This window comes from Oryzias latipes, chromosome 19 (genome assembly GCF_053564925.1).
Source record: "Oryzias latipes strain Hd-rR chromosome 19, Olatipes_Hd-rR_3.1".
In the NCBI taxonomy this organism is placed as follows: Eukaryota; Metazoa; Chordata; class Actinopteri; order Beloniformes; family Adrianichthyidae; genus Oryzias; species Oryzias latipes.
Window position 1 is genome coordinate 9,395,709 of NC_136255.1, and position 26,276 is coordinate 9,421,984.

At 39.7% G+C, this 26,276-nt stretch overlaps 2 protein-coding genes and 1 long non-coding RNA gene across 3 annotated transcripts; 1 reads left to right on the forward strand and 2 right to left on the reverse strand.

Annotated features, from left to right (window-relative positions):
- Window positions 1–734: 734 nt before the first annotated feature.
- LOC110014869 (uncharacterized) lies at window positions 735–8,946 on the reverse strand. The gene is made up of 8 exons (XM_020702034.3): window positions 8,414–8,946; window positions 7,343–7,380; window positions 7,155–7,209; window positions 4,523–4,615; window positions 3,330–4,377; window positions 3,091–3,246; window positions 2,180–2,272; window positions 735–1,862 (listed from the first exon to the last, which is right to left on the reverse strand). The coding sequence occupies exons 5-8, from the start codon at window positions 4,365–4,367 to the stop codon at window positions 1,551–1,553; spliced, it is 1,599 nt and encodes a 532-aa protein (XP_020557693.3). The 5' UTR covers window positions 4,368–4,377; window positions 4,523–4,615; window positions 7,155–7,209; window positions 7,343–7,380; window positions 8,414–8,946; the 3' UTR covers window positions 735–1,550.
- A 422-nt stretch (window positions 8,947–9,368) lies between these two features.
- On the forward strand, window positions 9,369–12,262 carry LOC110014870 (zinc finger BED domain-containing protein 4). The gene is made up of 4 exons (XM_078937764.1): window positions 9,369–10,002; window positions 10,258–10,381; window positions 10,594–10,733; window positions 10,822–12,262. Exons 1-4 carry the CDS (start codon window positions 9,904–9,906, stop codon window positions 11,917–11,919), a joined length of 1,461 nt encoding a protein of 486 aa, XP_078793890.1. The 5' UTR covers window positions 9,369–9,903; the 3' UTR covers window positions 11,920–12,262.
- A 4,222-nt stretch (window positions 12,263–16,484) lies between these two features.
- LOC111946463 (uncharacterized) lies at window positions 16,485–18,059 on the reverse strand. Its single transcript, XR_002872185.2, has 3 exons — window positions 17,406–18,059; window positions 16,733–17,043; window positions 16,485–16,606 (listed from the first exon to the last, which is right to left on the reverse strand). It is a non-coding gene; the product is annotated as an uncharacterized LOC111946463 (long non-coding RNA).
- Between the last annotated feature and the right edge of the window lie 8,217 nt (window positions 18,060–26,276).

The window sequence follows — 26,276 nt, forward strand, 5'->3', positions numbered from 1 at the left end:
CATATTACCCAGATAGTAACAAACAGTAATCAGTATGATTTAAAGTATGATAAAAAGATTTAACAACTATAATATATTGTTACCTGCACATTGATGCTATGCATTGACATCCTGTTAACATAGTCTGCTTTATTGACTGAAGGAACTTCAATAGGAATGTGTATTCCATCAAAGCACTCAGTCACATTTAGGAATCCTGAAATTGGAGGAAATATAATTAGAAACAGTGTAATGACTGCACTGAAAAAAATATTTCTTTGAATTTACATGATTTTAATGTGTACATCGGTCCCACACAATTGGTATGTGTAGAACCAACACAATTTTCTTCTTTCTCACAATTAATATTTATTTGTAAAACCAAATCATTTTAATCATGTTAGATATTTTAAGGGAATCATGTTAGATTATTTGAATGAATTGTGTTAGATAGTTCAAAAGAATCATGTTCATTCAATGTGTTAAATGTTGAAAATATAAACCCAGTTTATTGTGTATTGTTAGAATGATTTTACCATGTGCAGCAAACTTAATTCTTAAAAATAACTCCAACTTGATATTTTAAAAATAGTTGTTTCTTATTTAAAGCTACAAAACTAGTGTTTTCATTATGTCCTATACCAAAGCAATTTTTTAAACTCCCCATCAAAATAGTTTTTTTTTTTTAAATGGTTACATGTTAAAGTGTACATGATATGACATTTCAAATGACTTGCAATCACACAAAGAGATGGTATCAAAACTATTCTGTATTCAGAAAATTGAGTTGCCAGCAATTAAGACAGCTGTAAAACCAAAATGGAAAATGCATTGTCAGGTATTTCAAAAGTAAACAACTGTTGCCAGTGCAAATATACCAAAGGAAAAACAAAATCATCATAATTGCAAACAATTAAGATTGTACATAAATCAATTTTTTATGTGCATACTGTGCATTCTAAAATATCAAACTAAAAATATATCAATGAAGAATCTCAAAAGTTATTCCATTAAAATCTTTAAACTTACCTGAGAAAACACAAAAATATTGCATACCATGCAATTAAATGTTAAATATGGAACTTAAGTAGTGCTGGCAAATAAGGGCATATCACCTTTAGTAGTGCAATTCTAAAGAAAATGCTACGTTTTCCGGACCCTTTGTCCGTTTCACACCTAAAGACTGGCATCACAAAGCAATTCTGTATTCAGAACATTCACAGTTGTGATAAACTTCTAAATTAAGACGGTTGAACCTTGTATCAAGACAAAAAACAAAGTGCATTGTCAGGTATGTTTCTTAAAAGTAAACACTGTTAAGTGCCATGAAAATATACCTGAGTGGAAAAAGAATACTCCTAAAGAATTGTAAACAAATAGGAATTTAAAACAGTTTTGTTATTAAAATCTAAAGCTTTTAAACCATAGAATCAAACATTGCACAAAATGCATTTAACAGTGGTAACAAATGCTTAACAATGGAAAAGAAGTACTACTGGTAGGTGAGGACATAACACCCTCTGTGGTGAATGTCTGAAGACACTGCTCACTGTCCGGGGCCTCTGATATTGTCACTGAAAGAGTCTGTTTTTCAGAGCACGAACCTTGTTGGAAAGTTCTCCTTCGTTCAGTTCCATTATTATCTTTTGAAGTACCTCAAACGTGTAACGGAGGTTTTGCGGATAGCTGAGGTTGAGGGCATACATCAATCCAAACAGCATGGCGACGGCCATTGGCACATTTTCCAGATTCTGTAGCAACTTGATGCCCTCCAAGACAACTCCAATGTCTTTACCCTCGGCACTCGAAGCTTGTTCCTTCAGGACATAAATACCCACGCAGGTTTCCTCAATGGCATCATTAATAGAGTCTTCATCCATGCTCTGTGCCAAATATACGGGCAAGATGTTAGTCAAAAAGAAATATTACATTTACATTGACAAATACACAATATTTTACAGTGGTAGATAGTTAATAAATACAGGAAGACATACACTTCCTTTAAGGCCGCGTCGCACTGCCGCCACGTACAACTTGTCTATGGACGAAAACTGGTCATTCACGATGTGAAAAAAGATTGTAGGTGGTGGCATTGCAACACGGCCTTAAGCAGTTGGATAGAAAATGAAGGACTGTTAAAGAACATTTTGTTAAGTCCAGCACTTAAGAAATTTATTAGCTAAACAAAAGATATACATACCTCATATTCCTGGACCAGGTTTTCTGGATCTTCACCCATGTAAATGCAGACTCCTTTAATAATGCACTCTCGTCTGGCATCTATATCATTACACTGGAAAAGGAGATATATTTGTTATTCACCTTTAGAAATAACCACTCCAATGAAAATTGTGTTTTGGGTGTTTTTAACATGTTCTCACAGCATTTCTATTATGAAGGACAATTATAAAATATTTTAAGATTAGAAACTGCATTTCTTAGTATTTCTTCATTGAAATCGTGATTGATCAGGAACAGATAAAAACCAGCAGTTTGAAAAATCCCAGGTTTGTGATGCATCCACTGAAATGGGTGGACCAAAGTCTCTGTTAAAATTCGGATGCATCCACTTGCAAATCATAAAAATAGATCAATTGTTTTCCTAATCCTAGCTGGTCTCTGGCTAAAACTGTACTACTCAATACCTCCACTATTGCGTGCCATTTTTTTTGCTTTGCTAATGTAAGCTTGAGAAGTGCTATAAATTAGCGGAATAGACTGCAGACAAAGGGTTGAAGGGAAATAAGAGAAAGTGAATTCCCAGTCCAGCCCAAAACTCAGAGCCGAATTTCTAAAGAACCCCTGCCGCTCTGCAGAAACCATGACTCAAAATCAACACATGCTTTTTGTATTTTGTTGAAAACAGCATAATCATAATTAAAAGACCACTGGTAACATAAAATATATAGTTGGAGGGAGACTATGTCTTTTAACTGTAGAACATGCATAGTAGTAAAAGTGAAAAGAAACTAAACAAATCATTGACAACTTTAATGCACATACATCAAATCTAAGAATGAAATTAGTGAGGCTGCTTACAATTAAGAAATTATATGACTTGACTAAGATTTCATATAACATTGTAAAAATTTGATAAATATTTCCACCTACTTGATCCATTTCTGCTAAAACTGTTTTGAGCCTTTGTCCAAGTTGACCACCTCTTTTTTTAAACAGACCCGTCAGGTTTTCAGAGTAGATGTCTAGTTGTGACATAAACTGGGACTGTAGTGGAACCGTGGTGATTCTTTTGAATTCAGCATTAATCTGTCAGGGAAGAAACACACCTATGAATACAAAGTAAAAAAATACATTTTCTTTCATGTGACATAGATATAAGAAAGTCTTACCTCAATGACATCAAACAGAGCAGGCCACCTTGCCATGAAATCTTTCACCATCGGTGCATCCCGGACAACTTCATGTCTTCTATGGGCAAACGTGCGTTCCATCTTGTTTTTTACTACGTCCCGGTTGTTCTTCTTCTTCATGTCTAAGAGGAGAGATTTCTGCATGGCCTCCAGACTGTCCTCAGTTTCTTCTGATGGATACATTGGGCAAAAATTCACCTCTGCTCTCTTAGCCTTTTTAACCCCAAAGGCTGCAGTGCGCTTTCCAGCAGGTTTGTTCTTTAAAGTGTTCACAGTCACTTCTGGGCAACCTAGTTTTCTCAGCTGGGTTCTATAGTTTGACAGTTTATATTTTAAACTAGTCTTCCACCCACCATATCCAGTTGAGGATCCCCTCTCAGTTAAACATGGATGCTTCTGGATAAGACTGTGGGCAACTTGATCCATCTCTTTATCACTCACATAGACCTTATACTGCACAATTTCCTGCACCAGGCCATCAAGGATGGCAGACTTCAGCTTGGGATCTGGAATAAGCACAGTACCACTCTGAACATAAGTAAAGCCTGCCTGCTGAAGTTGTAGTTCAGCATCATAGGAAAACTTTGGCACATGAAAAAAAGCAGGCCAAGAAGAACGTGAACTTGAAGACTCGCTGGATGACAAGATATCTGTGTCCACAGATCCACTGGACGGGAATGAATGATTTGTAGAGGGAGGACTGGATCCTTGCAGTGGGTTGGAAACAGAACTTTCCTTACTGTGCATTGTGGTGGGTTTTGACACATGAATGACTTTGAGAGTACCTTTGTCTTCCACTTCAGAAACTGAAGTCAAGTTGAGGAACTCATTTCCAAACAGAGAATCCATAAACTGAAGTTTAAGGCTGCCATCCAGTCCACACTGTTTCTTTACTTCATCGATAAGGTCTTCAATAGATGCAGGGAGTCCTCTGGAAAGAGTCAATCTCTGGCAGCTATCATCAGGCAAAATAATCTTCAGAATCACAGCCTTTGGGATGTTAGTCGCCATGTTCATGTCTTTTACTCTGCACAGATAAATAAATAAATAACATCACACCTTCATAAAGTTTGAATTTCATTATAAATTGTAACAACTACTGACATGCATATTTGCTAATAAAATGTTTTACAGACTAAAAACATGGTATTAATGCACAGATCAAGACCCACCTTTTAGTTCTATATGTCTTTTTAAAGCCACCATGCGTGCTGATCCAACTTTGTAGTCAACAAGCGGATATGCATCAAGGATGTCACAGATTTCTACAAGAGTGAATGTTCGTTTAGGTGCTGGGCTGAGTTCAAAGGCTCTATAATGCTCCCTATACCAACCAAACAGCTCTTTGACAACATAGAACACACAATCATGTACAATGCATATTTGGTCAATTTCAGAAAATTCTGGCAATCCACCTGCTGCTCTGTGAGCCAGTAACATCCCTTTTCTGTAAGTAAAGCCCTTGGTTGTCACACACTGTGCTAAGTGGACTTCATGTGTGCCAGGGAACTTTTGCTGGATGACTTGTGCTATGTTTTCATTGAGCAAGTCCACAGGCAGAGTGGATACAGCTGAAACCTCAAGGTCTGGCTTAGATAGATGTGGTGCACTCAGATGGTAAGAAATCATCATCTGATGTTTTAAGGATAAAGAAAGGGCGACATTCTTGAAACAACTTGTGTGTCTCATAACCTGTTTGAAAAAGCTATGCTTAGCTTCAAAGCGCATCGTCCATTGCCCAACAACTGGACCAAACAGCTTGATCATCTGCGGATAGTGCTCCAAGTAATGGTGTTTTGGTAACAATCTCAAATCAGGGAAAAGTTCTTTAAGTCTGTGCCTGTGCTCAATTATTTTACTTTCCAAAAATGCTATTGAGTCATCACTGTGAACAGGGGCAACAACAAGCTCTGTGATATCTTTAAGATCCATAAGCACAAGCCACGCAGGTTCATGTTCAGGTACACGTGACCCAACCAAAAAGGGCAAAAAGCGGAGCAAGCTCCAGTTTTCATGTGCATTCCCTCCCACTGTCTTCGTGCTGGAGAAACTTTGTGACACAACATGTGGTTTGTTTGTCCTGTCAGCCCATTTATAGGGAAAACTTAGAATAGCATTGTTTAGGTCAGCCAATGAGAAAAACCTTTTGGAAATAAGCAAATTCAAACAATGAGCCAACTCCACTGGGATGATACCTTCGAAAAGATCATGGGCAAGATCAGGAGGATTTCCAAAAATGACATGAAAGTGAGATAGATTTTTTGTGAAGACGCATTCATTTTTCACTCCATAACAACTTGTCCCTGTATCCTGGGCTTGTTTCACGTGAACTTGATGAAGTTCCTTAGTTCTAAGATTGAAAGCCCCAGATGCAACAGAGTGTACTTGAATGTCACTGCTTTTCCCAGTGCAAAATCTGCAATAATATTCCACCGAAAAGCTCTGCATAAACCCTGCAACACGGTGCGCTCCCAGGTTGTCGGCCACCACACTGAATACTGTGCCTTTAAGAGACTCACCTAACAGGGGAACATAAACACCATGCTCCTCCAGTGTTTTCAAATTTTGTAGGAGAGGCTCAAAAACCTTGTCGTAACCGTAGGTTTTAACATAGTCAGTTTTGCACAAAACTGACAAATAGATGGATGATAAGGAGGAATGAGACCCAGGAGGCAGGTTAGCCAATGTCCAATAAACAGCACAAAGCTTGTGTTTCTTCCTGGAGGTGCCAAGAGGGTTGCAGACCTCAAAGTCATCCACATATAGATTTAGGATAATCTTTGGCTTTTCTCCAGCAAGGAAACTGTTTGCTCCAAATAGGGCACCATCTTTTGATGACATGTACTGACCTGACACTCCAGATTGTGTGCCATCCTGACTTTGTTGACTTTCAACAACTTTATCAATGATTTCTTTTTTTATTCAATAACTGCTCTAAGGACTTGAGTAATGGGACATATTGGAAACTGTGTTTGTTTTTTGCATCAAGAATGTATTCAACTGGTTCAATAACATTGAATTTCTGCTTGTAATACTGCTTACGTAGATAAGCAGTACTCAAAGGGCCACCTTTTTGTATGGATCTCTGCACAGGATTGGTAGAGTAAATTGCATTAACAATCTCTCCAACTGTGACTTCATCCACAGAAAGGTTTCTCTGATGCAAAATGTCACGGAGCACATCACAGGATAGTGGAATAGATGTCGAACCAATAAAACTGTGGATTTCCTCTAGAAACACATCCACTGCTGTGCTTGGCACATGGACCAGGTGTTCCAACTTAAGCAAAGCAGCAGCAAAACCTTGCTCTATTTCCTTCTCCAAATCCTTGGTTTGATGACTAGTTGAAGGAATAGAACTATCTGACTGATCCAGCAGTTCCTGACTGTCTGTCTCTAACTCATTCACAGAGGGTACTCTACTTAGAACAACACCTGGTTTAAAATCCACCAAGGTGTGATGGCTGTGTTTACGGTTTTTGTGAGACTTAAAAGTACAGTAAATGTTTGTTTTAAAGTCACAGCCTAAAAACATACAAACAACCGTCTCATTTCTTTTGAGATGAGCATTTACATGAGCAAAATAATCCCTTTCTGATGTTAAATCACAACAAGCACAATGCTGACAGCTGAATATTACATCCTTTTGATAGGTAGGTGTACAATGTATTTTACTTTGGTGAACAATTAGGGCATTCCATGTCTGAAATGTACAAGGACATTGCTGGTATGTACATGGAAAACGACAACTACGCCCAAAATGTGGATGTTTTAATTTATAGTGCTGTAAAAGCTCAGACCTACTTGTTTTAGTTTCTGTGCACCCCTTACAACGCCACATGAATCCCACTACCTCAACCTGCAACACATGAGATGACAATTTTGAGATGACAATTAACCAAATTTGTTCTTTAACAGTGTATTTGCACGCATGCACACACACACATTAAGAATTATCAAAAAGAAGCTTTGAAGAAAGCAACAACACTTACCCTTACAAGTCTGTGTGTTGGACGTGTCAGAAGATGACCTGTGCAAAAGGACATTTTCTTTAGAAACATCACTGAACATGGAACTGTGTACATAACTAAAACATGTCAAAGTAGACAGAAAACAATACAACATTCTGCTTAACATGTGACCAAAAAATGCTTCCAAAACATGTCTCCTTTGCTAAAATATCTTTACTCCTCAAATATACATTTGTTTGCTTCTATTTTTTTTATTTCATGGAATTAACTGATGTTTTAGCCTAAATTGATTAAAACGCTGAAAGCTACGCTGAAACTTTAGCTCTTCTGGTAATGATTCAAAGTAAAACAATTTTAACTTACTCTCTGTTGATATAGCGAGTAACCTTTATTTTCCATGATTGTTTTTTGCAGACTAGAAATGTAATATTTTTAAGAACCATTTCTCGCCAAACAATATTTCCCCAGTGCACTTAAACAAATGTTTTATAACCATTCCTAAAATTTAGTTTAGTACTTCTCATTGTCAACCACACCTAAAGCAAATAATTCACTCTAAATATGTTGTTGCATTTTTACATCTGATGACTACACACACACACACACGCTAAAAACTCCACGCGCAAGATTTTTTTTTCTCATCACCCAGAAGCCCCCCAACCCCCGCCAGGCACAGAACTGATTGCCGCACGAACCCCCCCCCCCCCCCCCCCCCCCCACCTCTCCACGTTTTATTCCAAGTGCTGATGGATTCTTCTTCTTTACACTTTTCGCGCTAAGCGTTGCTCTCTTAGCGCCCAGAGTTTGTGCACGCTCGACTTTAACACAAGTCTAAAACAACACCCTTTAGTAAAAATGATTTTTGCAACACGACGAGAGACAAAACCAATAGCTTTTTCAATTTCTTTTAGCTAGCGCCGCGGGTGTGTGTATTGTGGGAAGGTACAAGCTGCTGCTATGCTAACCACGGCAAAACGTGTTACAGTTAGCCATAGAACTATAAAGTAGTAAAATAAAAATAAGAATAAAAACGCGGGATTATATAATCGACAGGAATGGTATAGTTGCGTATATCATTGTTAATAAACTTACCTTTTCACCTTTTGCTTCTTGATTAGCAGTGAAAGGACAAGCCAGCTGAAGTTCCCGCTCCACAGACACGTTTTCTTCTGCTGAAGTTAGGGCCGTACCATTTTGGTTTGAATGTATTTCCGTTTCCGGTTTTGAAGGAAATTGATTACATCACGTTCACTTTTTCTATTTAATTACTTAAAGGCAACACAATAGAAACAAGAAAATGAAACAGTTTTTCAATCACGTAGGATTAACTTGTTTCTATTAAAGTAACAGAAAAAACATGAATAAATTTGCGTTGCATGTACTGGCATTATTTTAGTAAATTCAAAGACGCTGTGTTTCCTTTTTTTCAGTGTGTGACTGTAAACAGTATGTGTAGGAGTCATAATGGAGGTGGCACAGGTGAAGCGCAGCGTCATCAGCCAGGTTGTGGGTGTGTCAGTGTGGGCACGTGTGGTGCACATTTTGAAAGGTGCTCACTGACTCACTGGTGACGCACAATGAATGGATGAGGAAGTGGGGTGAGCCCTGCGGTGATCATATAATTTGTTGACTTGTGTGAATTTGGACGTTTGTCACTTCTAGTGTATTTAATTTATCAATAGTTTGGGCTGTATGGATTGGAAACCTGCAGAAGAAGGAAATAAATACTTTGCAGCGAGGCGGAAGTTTGGACTTTTATTGGAACGCGCGTCTGACAGAGAAGCCGGTGCTTAGCCCACGGCGGCCCTCAACGCTGTTTAGCCATAACAATGAAATCAACAAATTTATGACTCTCAGAGACATCAGTGGAATTATTAGCCTGGAGTACTTGGAGATTATTCGATCACTTCTGAAATTGGAAACTACTGGAAGTGATTGGATTCATTCAGAAAATTGTTGGACCTGGGATATGGAAGCACACACAACAGATGTATGCGCTTGAAGGCAGACAGTAATCAACTTATCTTCACGTTTAAACAATAAAATGGAGCCAATCAACTCTAAATCATACTCTGGTGTTAAAGATAAAGATGAAAAAAGACAATCAAAGTCACTGTTAAAGCTTTGGAAAACAAGATAGAAAATCTACAGAAAGAATGTCAAAGAAGGATTACTGTAATTTCCAGGCTATAGAGCGAACCTGATTACAAGCTGCACCCTCCCAATTTAATGAGGATTAACCACTTTTTCTACACACAAGCCGCATTTGTATACAAGCCGCACGTTGTGGCGATTCAACTGGTACGTCACTGATTACCTTGACCCGAATACTAAGAGACCACGGTTGTCTCAGAGTGTGAGGAGCCTATTTAGCCTATTTATTTGAACACACCCACATCTGCCTAACAGTAGTGATAGGACGAGCGACACTGGTGCATCAGCACAGTGCCGAGAGCTCAAGAGTGAAACCTCGTATCGGTGCGTGTATTGCTTTAAGAAAGAATCACGTGACCGATACAGGAACTGTATTGTTTGGATGTGCCGCGCCAAAGTGTGTTTATAAGGACACAAACTGTATCAACATGTCGTGGGTTTGTCGGATGGAGTTTTGCTTGATCATGGATCGTCCTAGGAAGTTTTCCCCGGTGTGGAATAATTTTGATCTCGTGACGCCAAACAAGGTAAATCTTTTTCTCCTTTACTATTTTTTAAGGTGGATTCACTCACTTTATCAGTTTATCAAGTGAATGACCTGTGATACATATGATAGTCAGTTAAAGAGCCTTACAGTTGCTTTATTCATGTTATCATTTAATTATGAGATCTTGATCTCGTAATCATGAGATAGGGTGTCTATTTTTTTAACAAGTGAATGCAATGTTCTGGTAAGAGGTTTGAATTGTTTTCAGATAAATTAACTTTTTATGTTATTGTAGGTGAAGTGTCGGCTCTGCTCCACAGAGCTATCTTACATCAATAAGAGCACTTCATCAATGCTGAGGCATTATAGAGCTCGGCATGGCAATGAAGAATTGGCAGATACTCGTGACAGTACCCCAGGTATGTTGAAATTCTCTCTAAAAATTGTGCTAAAAAAACATGCATGCAAACAGACAGGCTCAAGGCCTGGTGTCGAACCTCCAACCCTCTTGCTGTGATGCGACAGTGCTAACCACTACACCACCATGTCGTCTTATGTCTATTTGAAATTGTTTGTAAAATGACATTCCTTTTATTAAGCTTTTGACAAAATAGTTCCTTTTTGCTTGCAGTTCCTAACAAGCAAGCAGTGGATGAGGCAGTCGTCAATATGATCATCAAAGACTGTCAGCCACTCAGCTTTGTTGAAAATGAGGGATTCAGGGAGCTCCTGAAGCTTATTTTACCCTCGTATGCTCTACCAAGCAGAAAGGTATGTTTAAGAAATTTTTATTATATGTTTGTAATAAATATATAACTATATTTTATTAGTGTAACATTATTTGTATGGTTATTTTCAGACCATCAAGGACTTGGTGAGCCAGAGATATGAGGAGGAAAAGGAGAAAACCAAAAAGGATCTCCAGAGTGCCGTTGCTGTTACTTTAACAGCTGATATGTGGACGTCTATGAATATGGAGGCATATCTAGCTGTTACTGGCCACTATGTGGACAAAGAAAGCCAAGAACTCTATTCATCAGTCTTGGCAGTGCAGCATTTTCCTCAAAAACACACAGCAGAAAACATCGCCACGGTTAAAAGGAGCCTCATGGAGGAGTGGGGCATAGCAGGAAAGGTCAGGTGTCTTGTCACTGATGCAGCAGCAAACATGGCTGCATGTGCTCGAATGCTGCAAATACGGCACACCATTTGTATAGCCCATTCCCTGAATTTAATTGTGAGAAAATCATGTGATCAAATCCCAGCAATAACTGAAATACGCAACAAAACACGGCACATCGTGACATACTTTCGATCGAGCGTGACTGCTAAAGAGAAGCTCACTCAAATACAGCAACAGCTGGGAACACAGGGCCATAAATTAATCAATGAGGTGCCAACACAATGGAACAGTACCTACCAAATGTTTGAGAGAATGACTGAGCAGAAGGAGGCAGTCTGGGTGTCACTGGCCTCATTAAAACCTGACATCACTCCACTGACTCCAGAAGAATGTCAGATCATTGAAGAGATGCTCAGGGTTCTTGCTCCTTTTGACCAAGCTACAAGAGAACTGTCTGAGGAAAAAAGGGTCTCTGGGTCGAAGGTCATTCCCATGATGAGAATGCTCCACATTGAGCTTCAACGTCAGGCCACAACAGTGACAAAAACAGCTGCTCAGCAACTGGCTGAAAACCTGAGGAAGCGGCTAACTGATGCTATTTGCGGCATGGAATCTCTCAGTGTGATGACTCTGGCAACTCTGTTAGATCCCAGATTTAAAAAAAATGGATTTGTTAGCCAGCAAAAGGCAAGTGAAGCGGTGAAGAGACTGCAGTCAGAATGTGCAGAGGAAATGAGGAGCCAAGAGCCTGACGCAAGAGAAGAAGAGCCTAGCTCTTCACATGGGTCAGAACCCAGTTCAGGTATGAAAATACATTTCTGGGGCACTTTGTGAAATGATATATCACGTGATAATAAAGTAATGATTAACTATTTTTTTAGGGCACAATCTCTGGAAAACATAGATATGGAGGTTGCAGAGACCCAGAAGACGAGAAACACAACAGCTGACTCCATTATTGAAGTCCAACGCTACCTTTGCAATATTGGAAAAGGAACCAGAAAATATACCCACATCTTCATCAACTTGCACTTAAAACTCTCTGCTCACCATCATCGTCTGTACCATGCGAAAGAGCATTTTCCAAGGCTGGGGAGCTGGTGTGTAAGAGGAGAAATCGCCTTGGAGCAAAGACACTCCAAAAACTTTTGTTTCTCAATAAAAATTCATGAACTAATCACTTTTTTGTCTTTTATTTCATATGATTTAACAGTTAAGTTGACAAATGTGCACATAAATTTAAAAATTGTAACTCTAAATTTTCACTCTAATTTGCTATATTTTACATACCAACTCAGTTTTAGCATTTACACGAACAAGGAATGTATTTACCTGCAATGATTTTATAACTACTGCAGGGGTCACTATTGGGTGACGAACACAGTATCAATACAGTGCCGACACAGTTTGCTTAGTGTGTCAATACACTCCTTGAGGTATCATCGTCCCATCACTACCTAACAGCATGGACCTAAGTTCAGCTCACAGCTCCCTCACTTATGGTGTGGAAATTCGCCATGCTTTGGAAAAAGCTGTGTGTCTACACAAGCTGTATGTGAATCGGATTGTAATGTCCTACGTATTGCAGGCCTTGATTTTGGACACCCAGATCGATCTGTTTTATTCTGTTTAGAGCTCTTTGGACAATAAAACCTCTTAATTTTATTCCGTTCGCATTTTCTGGTCATTCTCCCGACATACGAACACGCATGGAAGAAATCTCAAAGCGACAGATTTCTCATTTTTCTTCAATAACTAACATCGACGCTACAAATGATATTCATGATATTCATACTGTGCCAGTCGTGTTAAGTGATTTTGTGTGTTTGCCAGTCTGATAATTTATTGTCTTATTATAGGTGACAATGTACTGCCCATTTTGCGCATCTGCAGTGGTGTCCCAAGGAAGGACATTCTGTAGTTCATGTGGGAAAAATATCAGCTTCCTATACAGTGTTGATACTCAACAAGCCAGAACAACAAGTGAAGGTAATGCTCTAAACTTTGGTCCTCTTTTTTAAAAAGATTTACTTACTAAGCTTACCATATATGCATTTACTACATAGGTATAGAACGGAAATTTAATTGAGTTATTATATCACCCAAATGACAAAGAGTCAATAGTTCTTGCATGGTGCTAGAGTTAACTTATTAATTTTTTTGTTTACATCTAATAACACGGTCAAGTAAGAACTTCCACATACATTATAAACTGTTTTGTACACTTTTTATTCACCTTAGGTGGTAATTTAAAACCACTAACATATATCCAGTAGATGTTGCTCTCAGTGTTCTCAATTCTTCTCCTCAGGCCCTGACACTACAATGGTGGAAGAACTTATTGCCAAGTATTTCACTGAAGGCCACAGTTATGAATAGTGGACTTTCTAGCCACCAAGCACAGCATTTCATTGAGTCTTAGCAGCCTAAAGAGAAGATTACAAGATGCTGGCCTGACCAGGAAGATTAACTACACTCCACTTTCAATTGTACAGGCAGCAATTACAGATGAACTGAAGGGATCAGGCCAGCTTTTTGGCTGCAGAGCAATGTGGCAGACTCTTAAGCAGAAATACGGTTTTGTAGTCAGAAGAGATGATGTCATGCGCCTAATGGCAGAAATTGATCCAATCCGAGTGGAAAACCGATTTAAGCGCAGATTTGTTCGAAGAGTTTATCGATCAATGGGACCTAATGAAGTCTGGCACGTTGATGGCTACGATAAACTTAAACCTTTTGGAATAGCAATAACTGGGTGTATTGATGGCTACTACAGAAAAATTGTGTGGCTCAAATGTGGAAAGTCCAACAATGATCCCACAATCATTGTTCAAATGTACATACAGTGTGCAGCTGAGTTTGGTGTTATTCCTAAGCGCCTCCGCACTGACTGTGGCACAGAAAATGGTCTGATGGCTGCCCTTCACTGTTCCCTGAGATCTGAGCATGGAGATGAATTTGCAGGAACCAAAAGCCACATGTATGGAACGTCTACATCCAACCAACGCGTTGAAAGCTGGTGGTCCTATTTCCGAAAGCAAAGGTTCTACTCCCCTATCCTCAATTACTTATGTTGTCTTTACTTAAGCCGACATCTTGTATTTTCTTTTCTTTTTTTTTTTTTTTTTTTTTTTTTGAGGTTTAAAAACATATTGACCATATTCTCTTAACGCCACTACTCCTTCATTGTTGGAACATAATTTTATAGACAGTTGGACCTGAATCAAGGAAATCTAGTATTCTTAAAACTATTTTTTGAATATGATTTATTTTTGCTTAATGATATATTAAATTAAATACACTGTGCCTCTGTGGAAGACTGGATGTAAACACAATTGTCCCATTACACAACCATTAGATTTTTTTTAAGTAGGGCACAAGATTTAAACACTCTTTCTGCAGCACCTCTTTAAATAGGACACCGTTTTAAAAGGCTATTGTGATGTTAAAAAGATGTGTACTCTTAACTAGGAGTCAGTTCTGGATGGATCTCTTTGGTGACTTGAGGGAGCGACATCTCTTCAATGGCAGCAATCTGCACACCTGTTTAGTCAGATTCTGCTTCCTGGATGTCCTGCAGAAAGAACTGGACGAATATAAGCAGTTCTGGAACATTCATACCATTTGCACTGTTCGTCAGTCCCAGTGCCCATCTGGCAAACCAGAGGCAATGTACCATGTGCCTCACAGGTAAGTGTTGAATATCACTATGACAAAGTCAACTGATTTATTTGAAGTAATTATTTATTTGAACAAAAATTGTGGTGTGATTACAGCAAAAGGTTGTCACTTGATATTTTCCTCCAAGGTTCAATGGAAGGAACTGTGGCTTTCCAACATCCGCAGAGGCTGTGAGACGGTTCAGCAGCCAGATGGCACCTGCAACTAGTCTGGATGCTGATGAGGATCTGGAAGCTCGCCTATGTCAGCTGCAGAGACAAAGTGGATTGCCAACTCCTCTCAACTGGGAAGCTGCCATTGAGAACTACTTAAGACTTAAGAACATGGCTAATTTGTAACATTGCCTAACTAAGGTACGTATAACAATATATAAAACAATATATAAAACAATACTTTGAATTTTTAAATCTTTTGAAATGGTTGATGGTTTATGATGAAATGCATCCAAATCCGGAAGAGTTCCTGATCCCAAAAGTCATATTTTCTTTAAACGTGTTGTAGTTTTCCAGCAGAGGGAGCTTTAAAATGTTGGCACGTGTTTGCCATGGGAAACCTTGAGCTTTCAAGGAATTGAAGTTTGGCAGAGGTTCCAGGCCAGCAGGAGGGATGCCGGACACTCCTGTAGCAAACATGAAGATGTCTTCCAGCGTTATAACGCTGTCACTTTCTAAAAGTAAAAAGAATTCATGACATAAATTTTGCTTCCAAATTTGTAGAAATAAGATTTTTACATTTCGAGAGAAAACTAACCTTCACAATCCAGAAGGTAGTCTGCCCAGAAGCTGATTGTTCTTTCCTCCTGGTTTCTCTTGTTGCTTCCAGCTTCACTGAGGTCTGGTTTGAACAGATTTTCAATATCCAAAGCAGATAGCCGTTTATCCACATGGCAGAGAAGAGGGGCCATGACCGCAGGGTACTGCTGCAGTGCTGTTAAAAAGTCCAAGCAATAAAGACCATCTTTGAATCTGGAATACAAAAACAGGTCACATGAAAAGGTTAAATGTAGGATTATCTGATAAAGTAATGAGTGAGCATTCCCATTTTTTCCTGTCTGTGTAACAAATAATTAAAATATCAGCATTAAGGTTTCACACTATATCTTATACCAAAGTTCAAATCCCAAATGGATTAAGTCATTTGCCTTTCCCAGTTATAAACACACATAAAACTGAATAGAATGACTTCACATATGGATAGAAACTAGCACTTTTGTCAAAAGTTTTGATAGATGTTCCCTTACAAATAGGAAAGTAAAAAACCAAGCTACCTTGCAATTGCACTGTGGTTCCGTTCAATTATGTCCCACCTGAGGTACTCCCTCACAACTGAGTGCTTTTCCTGTACTGATGCTACGCTTTGCAGCATTGTGCTGTGCCTTAGCATTAGGTCTTGCAGGCTTTCCAGCGAGGATGCATTCAGTATCTGAAAAATGACAACTCTCATTTCAAATGTTTAAAAAGTTATGCAAGTTAATTTCAGACAAAGTGTGCATAATCAGAAATTAACACACTTCGCGGAAGCAACCATCCGACACGAACGTCAGGCTTCCTCGGCATGCATTAATTTCTGATCATGCACACTTCGTCTGCCATTAACCCTTACATATCGACCTTTAAGAGCTTCCTCAGATCTGCCTTTACCAACATCAGTGACCCTTGTACCTTTTGCAGCACTGTCCCTATAACTTCATCTTTGATGTCTTCTACAGATGAGTTGAAGCTGGACTGCCCTGACATGTAGCTGACCAGATCCTTTGAGAGGAAATTTGGTCCAGGTCCACCATGCACGATAGACACAGCAATCATCTGCCCTGCCAACCTGTACTCATTGTCTCTTGAAGCTGCTCATAGAAATTCAGAATTGTTAATTAATCTTCAATAAATACATACACATTGCAGTGTTGTTTGGCAAAGTTCTTTAAAAAAAATCTTTTATTTTTTTAAAACATGGATTATCTGAACAGTACCTGTTGAATTGTAGACAAGATATCTGCTTTCTGGAGGTCCATCAAAAATGGGTCTCTGGTTTAGCCTTCTCATGAGTAGGGAGAGAAATTCTCTTTTTGGGCCACCCATATCGATACCTTCTTCCAACCTCCCTTCATCATCAGAGAACTTTACATAAAGATCCTTCTTTTCAGAAAAGGTTCCACGCTTAAACCCTCTGACAGCTCCATCCCAAATGTCCGAACGACAGATGTTAAATCTGCTGATGGCACGGTGATCAATCTGGGATGCCAGATTTGCAATTATGTTGGCTGCTGATGGTTGTTCCATTCTCCAAGACACAGACAATTTATGCAATGTGGCACGCAACAAGACACATTAATAACTAAAAGGAGCTTAATGTTTGAATGCCACATTGCTGAATTAAAAGGAAACTTAAAGGGTATAATTAGCCAAAAATAATAAAATAAAATTAATGAAAAAAATATAAAAGTTGACAATAAATTAAGTGAAAACAGCACAATAAAAATATATTTTTGTAAAGAATCTGAGCGCCGGGTATCAAACAATCTAGTTTCTGCACCAAAGATTCCCCATGTATTTCAATGGAGGCAAAAATCCTGGAATTTCATGAAAAGTTCAAGCATTCAACCAATTATAAAAAAAGAAAAGAAAACAGAATAGCTTTCTTACTCTGTATCTTTTGAAATGCTAAGGCTTTCTGCATCACTGCCTGACTCCTCCTCATCCTCTATTACAACTGGTGTATAGAGTTCTGTGTATGTGCTGAAAATGAGCATAAATTACCATATCTTTACAATGAAGTGTTAAAATGAAATAATCTGAAATTTTCTGAACAAAGCACCTGTAGCATGTGGCTGTCATTGTCCCTCCCGATGTTCCAGGAACTTCGTACACACCGGGACGAATTTCGTGCGCGATTTTCGACGACGTTCAACGCCTCGTGACTAAACAAAGGGCACCAATGTGAGTGTGCACACCGACGCGAAAAAACGCCACGCGTCAAAGCGTCAAAAAAAAAAAAACGCCTCGGGTTCGTTTTTTTTTTTGACGCGTCACGTCGAAATCTATTCGACCAATGAGAACGGCGCTTTTGCACACGTGTCTGGAGCCTCTGAAGTTACAGTAAAACACAACTTGGGGTGCTCAAACACAAAACTGCCTTTCTGAGCACACATACCAGCGAAGAAGCTAGACGCCGAGTTGCATCTACACAGCCGCGAAGAAATAATGACGGACATTCTAAAATATCCCCGAACCAAGCACCAGTTGGAGCAACTGGTGCTTGAAATATTCATGTTTTCTTTGTATGATTCTGACAAGCGCGTAAATAGTTGCTCTCTTCTTCTGAGTGAAAAGTGACTTTAAGAATCGTAAAGTTGCGCAGTGCCACCTTGTGTACAGGAGTATTTCTGTTTTACATTAAGCGACATCTAATGTCAGGGAATGAAATTGCAGGTTCGCTCGGCTCATCGTCAGCGAAAATCGCCTGGGTGTGAACACAAAAAACGTGGCGAAAAACGCATGCGAATAACGCCTGGCGAATATTTCTTCCCGGTGTGAACGGGCCTTTAGGGGTTGTTGAAGGGGTTGGGTGGGTGGGTAGGATGGGTTGACATTTGAGTGTTTATTTTTACACATTGCCTTTTTTGACATTTCATTATACACTCTGTATGTCTGTTTAATACAAAAAATGTTCAATAAATAAAGTTAATAAAAAAAAAGAATTTATGCAAACTCAAGCGAATGTTAAGATTGTTCAGTCTCACTCTGATAACTTAAAGACATTAATGGAAGATGTAAGTCAGCTTCATGAATCTGTCATTCCATTACTTCCATTAGATTAGGGGTCGGCAACCTGTGCCTCTCAAAGAGTCACTTAGATCAGTTTCCCACTGAGATAAAAGCACAGGTAGCCGCAACACTAGGTCTGTTAGAAACATTTTTTTTGCCGATATATCGTGATAGTTCATTTTGCAATACTTGTATTGATTCAAAATGCTGTCAGGATATTTATTTAATTATTTATTTGCTTTAGAAGAGCAAGAGGAACAGCTCAGGAAAAGGAAGGAGGAACTGAATTTGGAGACCGAAATAGCAGCATCAATGGCTAAAATAAAGGTGTACCAGCAGAGCTCAGTTTGTTCTCATGCAACAGCTGCTTCACATAACAGATCTGATGGATGCATTATTTTGAAAGAGAACAAAAGAAAACACAAACCTTAAATCATTTGAGCCTAAAGTTATTGGACAACAATCTCTAGGGATGGGAGTAGAAGCCCCATGAAGCTTCCCTTGTGGTTCATGTAATTGTGCCGGAAAAATGAACCACCCATTCAGGGCTTCGAAACCATACAGAACAGCGGCATCTGGTGGTGGACTGGACGTATATCATATAGTTCAACTAAGCTCCTTGTAACGTAAAACAAAAAACGTAAAACAAAACAATGTTGATAATGATGATTAAAAAGAACAACGTAAAACAACACAACATCTGACATTTTCTGTGAGAAGTGCTTGACACAGCAAAATACACATCACATGAGGAAAATAAACGCAAAGCAAAAAAAAAACAATTTGTAAAATGCTGACCTTGAACCCAGGACATCTGGATGCATACTTTAATTGAAGTAGTTTTCTTTTTACACAACGTTGTGTATTGTTTTATTAGGGGAAATCGAGTTGAAACGATCCTGAGCCACAGTACGTTTTTTACCAGGAACCATGGTAAAGTGCAATGAACTGACGCTGATTCCAATACAGGGGAAACAATAGAACTGGTCAGGGAGCGTTCGGGATTCATTTCGTATTTCTGAAGTATAGCGCGCTCAACTGTTCAAAACCCAAGTGACATCTGAACCGTGGTTCGACCAAACGATGCATTTGGCGTGTCATACGTCATCAACCACGTGATCTGCGCTAGTTGACACACGCCCCGAAACATTGTGCCGAAACACTCCGCTTCATGAACGGGCCATCCCTAACAATCTGACAATAGTGTTTCAGCTTGTCAGTCTTGTTCACAGCCAGTCGTCAGTACTAAAGTCAATCGAGTGGATGGCTCAAAATACAGGTGTACTGTAGGTCAGATGAATTCAAAGACTCAGCAAGATGGAGTTCATCCTATGAATCATTCTTACCCTCAACCAAAACATGAAACACATCTATCATCAGCTGGTGAAAGTAAACAATGTCAGTGTTTGAAAGACAAAATAAAATCACGTCTTTGTTGGTCCATCAACAGTCTTTATTTTCTCTCCCAAGTAGAGATATTCCAGTATTTGATGGCGATCCTCTTCATTACAAGTCTTTCGATAGTGCTTTTGAAGACAGCATTGAAGCAAAAACAAACAGTGTAAATGATTGTTTGTATTTTTTAGAACAGTACACTAGAGGTCAACCTCGAGAGCTAGTAAGTAGTTGTATCTAATGCCCAGCGATTCTGGATGTGTTAAAGCAAAGTTATTACTTGAAGAAAATTTTTGCTGCTTAATCAAGATCATATGGATAAAGTTTCTCTTGGAATCTCTCATGCAATAAATAAGAAGATGTAAAAGCTTTACAATCATATAGTTTCCTACTTAGAGAATGCTGTAATGTTATGGAGGACACTGAATTCATGCACGAGTTGGATGTTCCTGGCAATATGCAAGCTATTATCAGGAAATTACCATATAAATTGAAGGATAAATGGAGACAATGTTGTTTCTGACATACAGGAAAGGTTTTACAGAAGAGTCAACCTTCTTAAAATTGTTCAGTTTATTGAGAAGCAGGTGAAGATTGAAAATGACCCACTGTTAGGCGACATTCAAGACTTATCTACACCAAGGAAGGTCGTTAGAGCTTCCAAATTAAAACCATGTTCAAAGTTTAAAGTAGTTTTGCTACCACTGTTGGGACTACAAAGAAGAAGGTAGACCCTAGAATGGAGAGAGAGAGACTTACCTGTTGTTAAAAGCTGTCTTTTCTGTGGATCAGGACATTATTTGGATTTGTGCCCTCTATTGAAAAAGAGAACACATGGAGAAGATGACCTTTTTGAGAAGAAAAGGGTCTGTGTTTTGGTTGTCTGTGCATTGGTCACATGAGTTAAGACTGCAATAGAAGACTGGAGTGTAAACTGTGTTGTTTGAAGCATCCCACAATGCTGCATATCTTTCCCGCAGAAAAGGAAACTGGTCCAATTCAGAGGAAGGAGAATACCGAGAGTGCATGTGTGATGGCTTCACTTTCTGTCTAATCTAGTGGTTTAACTGGGGCCAGCGAAAATGATATTACTCTGCCGATTTTACCAGTTTGAGTTAAATCCAAGAAGTGCCAACAAATGAGAAATGGGTCAGGAGAAGATGGTTAGGAGAAAGATCATTTCAGACTTGGAGACAGCTGGATTGGATGAAAATATGTTTTGCAAATTCCCCGAATTATACACAGAGAGTTGCATGCCTGTACATCGTGATAATATTTCCCATCAAGACGATCTGCTAAAATGGCCACATTTGGCAGACTTGAGAATCTCAGAAATCAATTCTGGAATTGATTTGCTTTTTGGTGCAAATGTCCCTAAAGCACTAGAACCATGGCATGTCATACGAAGTGAAGGTGGTAGTCCATACACAGACAAAACAATCCTTGTAAATGGACCTCTAAGAGTTGAAGTTGGTGGAGAAATAAACAAGAAATAAACAGTTAATTGTCACTGTTAACAGAATTTCTATGTCTAGACTTGATGATCTATGGCAACATCAGATGAAATTGGATTTCCCTGAATGTTCTCAAGATGAGGAGCTTGGATGGTAAAAGGAAGATCATCGCTTCATGGAGATGGTTTCAGAATCCATCAAGCTGAAAGATAACCACTATGTCATTGGACTTCCTCTGAGATGTGAGGATGCCAACAGTGGCAGAACAGCGTGTTTTGATGTTACAAAGGAGATTTACTAAAGACCAACAATACCATTCTGAGTACACAGGTTACAATGATGAATGAATGCTGCTCAATGTGGACAAGACCAGGGAAATGGTGATCGACTTCCGGAGGAAAAGGACAGTCTTACAACCCCTCTGCATCCTGGGCAAGGATGTGGAAGCGGTGGAGGAGTATAAATATCTGGGTGTGACTATCGACAGCAGACTGAGCTGGAGGAGCCACAGCACTGCTGTGTACAAGAAGGCCTGCAGCAGACTCTACTTCCTAAGGAAGCTGAGGTCATTCAATGTGTGCAGCAAGATGCTGGGGATCTTCTACCAGTCTGTGGTAGCCAGCACCTTGTTCTCCTCCGCTGCTGGGGAAGCAGCATTGCAGTCAGTGACACCAACAGACTGAACAAGGTGATCAGGAAGGCGGGTTCTGTCATTGGCTGCAAACAGGAAACTTTTGAAGCAGTGATGGAGAGGAGGTCACTAAACAAGATCTTATCCATGATGGACAACCCAAAGCATCCTCTCCACCCTGTTCTGGATAAACAGCGGAGCTCCTTCTCTAGAAGGCTCAGACAGCTCCGCTCCAAAACTGCCCGGTACCAGAAATCCTTCCTGCCCAATACTATAACCCTGTTCAATAACTCACAATGCAGAAGATAACCTTTGCACATTTTTTTTCTCTTTTTCTTTATTTTGCAAATTTCTTTTGCACATCTCTTTACCTGCACTGTTTTGTAAATAGCTCTTTAAATTATACCACATTTTCCTTGTTCTTGTTTTTTTTTTTTTTTTTCAATTTATATTATTTTTCCTGACAGTTGTTATGGTAACGAACAAATTTCCCACGTGTGGGATCAATAAAGTATTTCTGATTCTGATCTTCCTCCTGGACAGAGCTCTGTCACACCTGGACCAGACTGGGAGCTCTGTGAGAGTCACGTTTTTCGACTTCTCCAGCGCTTTCAACACCATTCAACCGCTGCTGCTGAGGGACAAGTTGGTGCACATGGGTGTGGACCAGCATCTGTCTGCATGGATGCTGGACTACCTCTCAAACCAACGGAAGTATGTGAGGTCCCGCCACTGTGAGTCTGACATGATCATCTGCAACACAGGAGCACCGCAGGGAACAGTTCTGGCTCCTTTCCTGTTCACTGTCTACACCGCAGACTTCATGTTCAACTCAGCATCTTGTCACCTGCAGAAGTTCTCGGATGACTCTGCCGTTGTCGGACTAATCATGGATGACAATGACAGAGAGTATAGAGAACTGATTCAGAACTTTGTGGACTGGTGCCAGCGGAACTACCTCCAGATTAATGCAGGGAAAACCAAGGAGCTGGTGGTAGATTTTCGCAGGCACACAATAGCACCGGTGAACATCCAAGGAAGGGATATTGAGAGAGTAGATCCGTACAAGTGGGTGTTCACCTCAACAATAAATGGACTGGTCACACAATACAGAAGCACTGTACAAAAAATGACAGAGCAGACTTTATCTGCTGAGGAGACTGAGGTCTTTTGGAGTGCAGGGATCACTCCTAAAGACTCCTTTTTATGACTCTGTGGTGGCATCAGCCATCTTTTATGGAGCGGTCTGCTGGTGCAGCGGCATCTCGGCAGCAGACAGGAAGCGGCTGGAGAAGCTGGTGAAGAAGGCCAGCTCTGTTCTGGGGCTGCCTTTGGACCCAATTCAGGAGGTGGGAGAGAGGAGGATGGTAGCTAAACTATCATCCATGATGGAGAATGACGCCCACCCCATGTATGAGGCTGTGTCCTCACTGTGCAGCTCCTTCAGCGTCAGACTGAGACATCCTAAGTGTCTGAAGGAGCGGCACCGCAGGTCGTTTCTACCTGCTGCTGTTAGACAATACAACTTTAGCTGCTCCCAATGAACCACGTTAACCAACATCATCGGCTCTGTCATTTTTCTTTTATTTCTTTTACCCTGTGCAATAACCAATATATGGTCATCCTGTGCAATCTTTTTTTTTTTGTGCTTTTTTTTGGGAAATGTATGTGTATATTGACTCCATTGTTTTATTTTTATTTTTACTGTTTTCTTTACGTATTGCTCTCTGTTCCTGGACTGCTGCAACAAGGAAATTTCCCCATCGTGGGACTAATAAAGGAATATCTTATTTTACCTATCTTATCTTAGTAACCCGGCAGACATTGCATCCAGAGGAGCCAGTGTAGAATGTCTCTTGATGAGTTATACATGGGTGTCAGGACCAAAGTTTCTGCAGGAATCTGAAAGAAACTGGCCACTGAATCCAGATAATTTCCATAAAATCTCTTCAGATTATCCGGAGGTTAAGAGCTTTGTATGTGAATGCTGTAGATGCCAGTGAGAACGTGGATCCAGTCACGAGTTTCATTAATTACTTTTCTTCTTTTGTCAAACTGAAAAGAATGGTTGGTTGGCTACTCAGGTTCAAGCGCCTGTTGCAAATGCATGTTCAAAAAAGAAAACGAATAAAAGCCAATCCAACAAGTTCCAGCTTTGATGAGGTGAGAAGTCAAGAACAAAAGAAGGAAGTAAGTTCAATCAAGAGTGGCCAGAATGAATTCGGTTCCTTAACGCTGGAAGAGTTTACCGAGGCAGAAACTGCTATAATTCTTTAATTTCAGTGGAAAATATATGCATAAGAGGTTACAAGTTTACAGAAAGAAGGACACATAAAAAAGACTAGTCACCTCTACAATCTTAATCCTACTCTGGGCGAGGATGGAATTTTAAGAGTATTAGAGCAGCTGCCAGCTGAAGCAAAACATCCAGCTATTTTGGACAACGACCTTCACATTTCTGAACTTATTTTACAATATATGCATCATCAGACAGGAACTGGTGGACACAATCACATGCTTGCTGAATCACGCCAAAGGTTCTGGATTCCAGGAGCTAGCACCCCTATCAGGAAGATTTTATCCAAGTGTGTTACCTGTTGCACACTCCAGGCTGTCAGAGGATGGCAGATCTTTCCCCAGAGAGGGTATGTCCAGATGAACATCCCTTTACTCGAGTTAATTGTTTTGGCCCCTTCGAGGTCAAACAAGGAAGGGGTATGTGAAACAAAATGGAGTCACCTTTACTTGTCTAGCAATAAGAGCTGTGCATCTGGAAGTGTTGTCGTCATTAGAAACAGATTCCTTCAGCAATGACTTCCGAAGATTTATTTTGATAATATTTGTAGCAAGAAATATACCCTTTACTTTTAAAACATCCATTCATTGTAGACAAGCAGTTCGTAGTTTGATTGTTTCGTTCAACCTTTCCTCAAAAGAGATCTGAAACCATATATTAACCATATTTGATCTTTTCCATTCATATCTGCGGGCTTAAGCTGGGTCATGTGACAAGTAAGTTTCTCTTTTTTCTCTGTAAAATCCAATCAAAAAAGATTGATTGCGGTTTAATATTTACTTTTAATAACATTTCTAGGGACCCATGCATCCTTTCTTGTCATGACATCCATTCAAATGTAATTTTTCAACATTAATCGATTGAGTTTAGTAAAACTGTTTGTAAATAATAATAATAATAATGATAACAATAAAAAGATGATCGCAAAAGCAGACATTGCTGCATTAATGCCAAGACAGAAAATGTTAAAACAAAGCATGCTGGAACCGCTGGAACCAGCTGTTGGAACCGACAGGCCGGCGAGCTAGTCATCTCCTCCCCCCCTTCCTCAGAAATTTGCACAGCATTTCCCTCAGATGCAAAAGTCTCACACATGTGTCTTGAGTTGTCTGCGCCTTTTGTGATGAGCCAGTGTCACGTGACTGAAAAAAAAATCAGTGCATGTGAAACCACAAAAATTGAAATGCAAATAAACGGGGAACACTGTATGATCAACATACTTTTAAGACATCATCTTTTTTTTAAATCTATATAAATGCAAGTGTGATTTAAAAAGAATAGCAACATATTAAAGGTAACCTTCAACGCAGCTCACTGGTGAGTTGTGCTATTTTTAGAACAGGCCTGTGCACAACTTATGTGGCCCTTGAGCGACCTGGTGCCCACGGGCACTGTGTTGGTGACCCTTGACCTGGGTAAAGCTGTCCCTTCTGGGTTTCAGGCATTGAATGCATATGAGCGCTGGACCGATGTGACATCACCCATGGAACACGACTTGTTACCAGTTCCCACAAATTTTTTTTTGCAATATAGTCGTCAGCAAGCAGTGATTGGTCAGTCTGAGTCACTGTTCTAAAGCAACCACTCTCAACAAATCAGGAATGAGCTTGAAAGAAGGCTACACAAAATCTGTCAATTAGGGTGGGGGGATGCTCAGAACTCCTGGGTGGTGGTGGGCTGCTCATCTGGACCCAGGGATCGATCCCAGGGATCGATTGGTCGGCGTAGAATTCACTACGACAGACTTTCCTCCAGAGACCTAGTCTCACGGGCTGTGTACAGACTTCAATCGGCATGGTCCTCCCCCGAAGGATGCAGATATGTTGTCATCCGGCTCGAAGGACCAAAGAATGTCAGATAAATGCATCTAGACATTAAAGCAAAACACAATTATAAACAACAGACCACAACAAGAATTAAGTTTCTCATGCACGAGGGAGAAAAGCAAGTGTGACAGAAAACGTCCACCACGC

Coding starts and splice junctions, on each gene's coding strand:
- LOC110014870 (XM_078937764.1), top strand. CDS start 9,904: ATGTCGTGGGTTTGTCGGATGGAGTTTTGCTTGATCATGGATCGTCCT. Junction 10,003..10,257: donor ATCTCGTGACGCCAAACAAG/GTAAATCTTTTT, acceptor ATGTTATTGTAG/GTGAAGTGTCGGCTCTGCTC. Junction 10,734..10,821: donor ATGCTCTACCAAGCAGAAAG/GTATGTTTAAGA, acceptor GGTTATTTTCAG/ACCATCAAGGACTTGGTGAG.
- LOC110014869 (XM_020702034.3), bottom strand. CDS start 4,367: ATGAACATGGCGACTAACATCCCAAAGGCTGTGATTCTGAAGATTATT. Junction 2,273..3,090: donor TTTTAGCAGAAATGGATCAA/GTAGGTGGAAAT, acceptor CTCCTTTTCCAG/TGTAATGATATAGATGCCAG. Junction 1,863..2,179: donor ACCTGGTCCAGGAATATGAG/GTATGTATATCT, acceptor TATTTGGCACAG/AGCATGGATGAAGACTCTAT.